Below are 1,382 nucleotides of genomic sequence, written 5' to 3' on the forward strand. Positions count from 1 at the left end.
ACAAAATTAGTCAGCGCCACTAAGACAAAAACAAAGTCATCCGACGTCGTTTTAGCATTGTGATAGCTAGTTTGTTGAAGTTGAACATGTTGTCTAGCTTCCCTTAATATCGTCTTAAAAACAGCAACAGCAAAAGAACTCCTCCATCATCGACCAACAAAGCCGAATTTATTATCTCATCATCACATCTCCTTGAACAATCACAAAAGAAAATCCAGGAAGATTCATGGCTCGATGGCTGCAATTGATTCGAGCTCTAACGTGGACTGTCCTGTTGACTTTAATGGTGAGCATAGCATCGTTTATACCAGAGATGGCCTTCGTGTCAGCGGTATCTCCGTCGTCGTCGTTCTCGCGATCTTGCAATGCCGAAGGAGTTGTGAGGATTCCATTGGACTTGCCAAGGGAGAAACTGTGCTTGCCTGCTTATACGGTGAAGAGGTCCAGTGTGGATTTCTTCGTTCCTACTGTTTTTGCAGGCCTTGTTGTTGCTGCTTCTGCATGTGCTGTTCGATCTCTGGGCTTATGGGAAAATGAAACAGCTTAATATATGTTTGTATTCTGATTCTTATAATTAATAAAGATCAGCTGTTGTTGTGTTGGAGGTGAAATTTGATGTGTAAATGTATTTCTGACAATGGAATTCTGCTGTTCTATAATACACGAATTGCAGGTATCAGAGGAAACATTTTTCTGATTTTCTTTTCTCGTAGTAAATAAATTTGTTTTCTAATGTCTTGCATCACCCGCCACAAGATTGTTGTAACCTATCGTCTTTACAAGGCTTGATGCAATTTAGTGGTAATAAAATTTATTTTATTCAGATTTTTTTTCTCCACGAATACGAATAGACTCGGCAAATTTGACCCAAACCCGATTATCCCAATCGATTTATCCGACCTAATATATTATATTAATTCGAACATAATGATTAAATTTGATACGAAATCCGAACCATATCTAACTCGAACCATACCCAATCCAAAATTTAGCTTACCCAATATGGACTCATATCCAATTTGACCCGGATAAAAAACAACCCGAACCAAATGAAATTTGAACTGAAAATAACCCGAACCGAATTTAACTTCATCCGAAAGTAACCTAAACCGAAATTAATCCGAACAAAAAATATATATATACTTGATTAGACTTGTAAACAAATTAAGCCTAAATGATAAGATTAACAAACAAGAAGACATAGTTTTACAAGAATATATCTATAATTCTATATATGTTTGATTAGACTCATACCTAATACGATCTGAATTAATCTGATCCGATATTGATAAAATCCGAAAATCAATCGATTTGATATTAATTTGACCCAAATCTAACCGATCCAGTATTATCCCGACCCAAAAATCAACCGATCCGATATT

At 36.2% G+C, this 1,382-nt stretch overlaps 1 protein-coding gene across 1 annotated transcript; it reads left to right on the forward strand.

The window, feature by feature from the left end:
- The first annotated feature begins 226 nt into the window (after positions 1-226).
- Positions 227-561, forward strand: LOC120145674. The gene has a single exon (XM_039159449.1). The coding sequence runs from the start codon at positions 227-229 to the stop codon at positions 545-547; it is 321 nt and encodes a 106-aa protein (XP_039015380.1). The 3' UTR covers positions 548-561.
- The last annotated feature ends 821 nt before the right edge of the window (positions 562-1,382 follow it).

This window comes from Hibiscus syriacus, unplaced genomic scaffold (genome assembly GCF_006381635.1).
Source record: "Hibiscus syriacus cultivar Baekdansim isolate YM2019G1 unplaced genomic scaffold, ASM638163v2 tig00110893_pilon, whole genome shotgun sequence".
NCBI lineage: Eukaryota > Viridiplantae > Streptophyta > Magnoliopsida > Malvales > Malvaceae > Hibiscus > Hibiscus syriacus.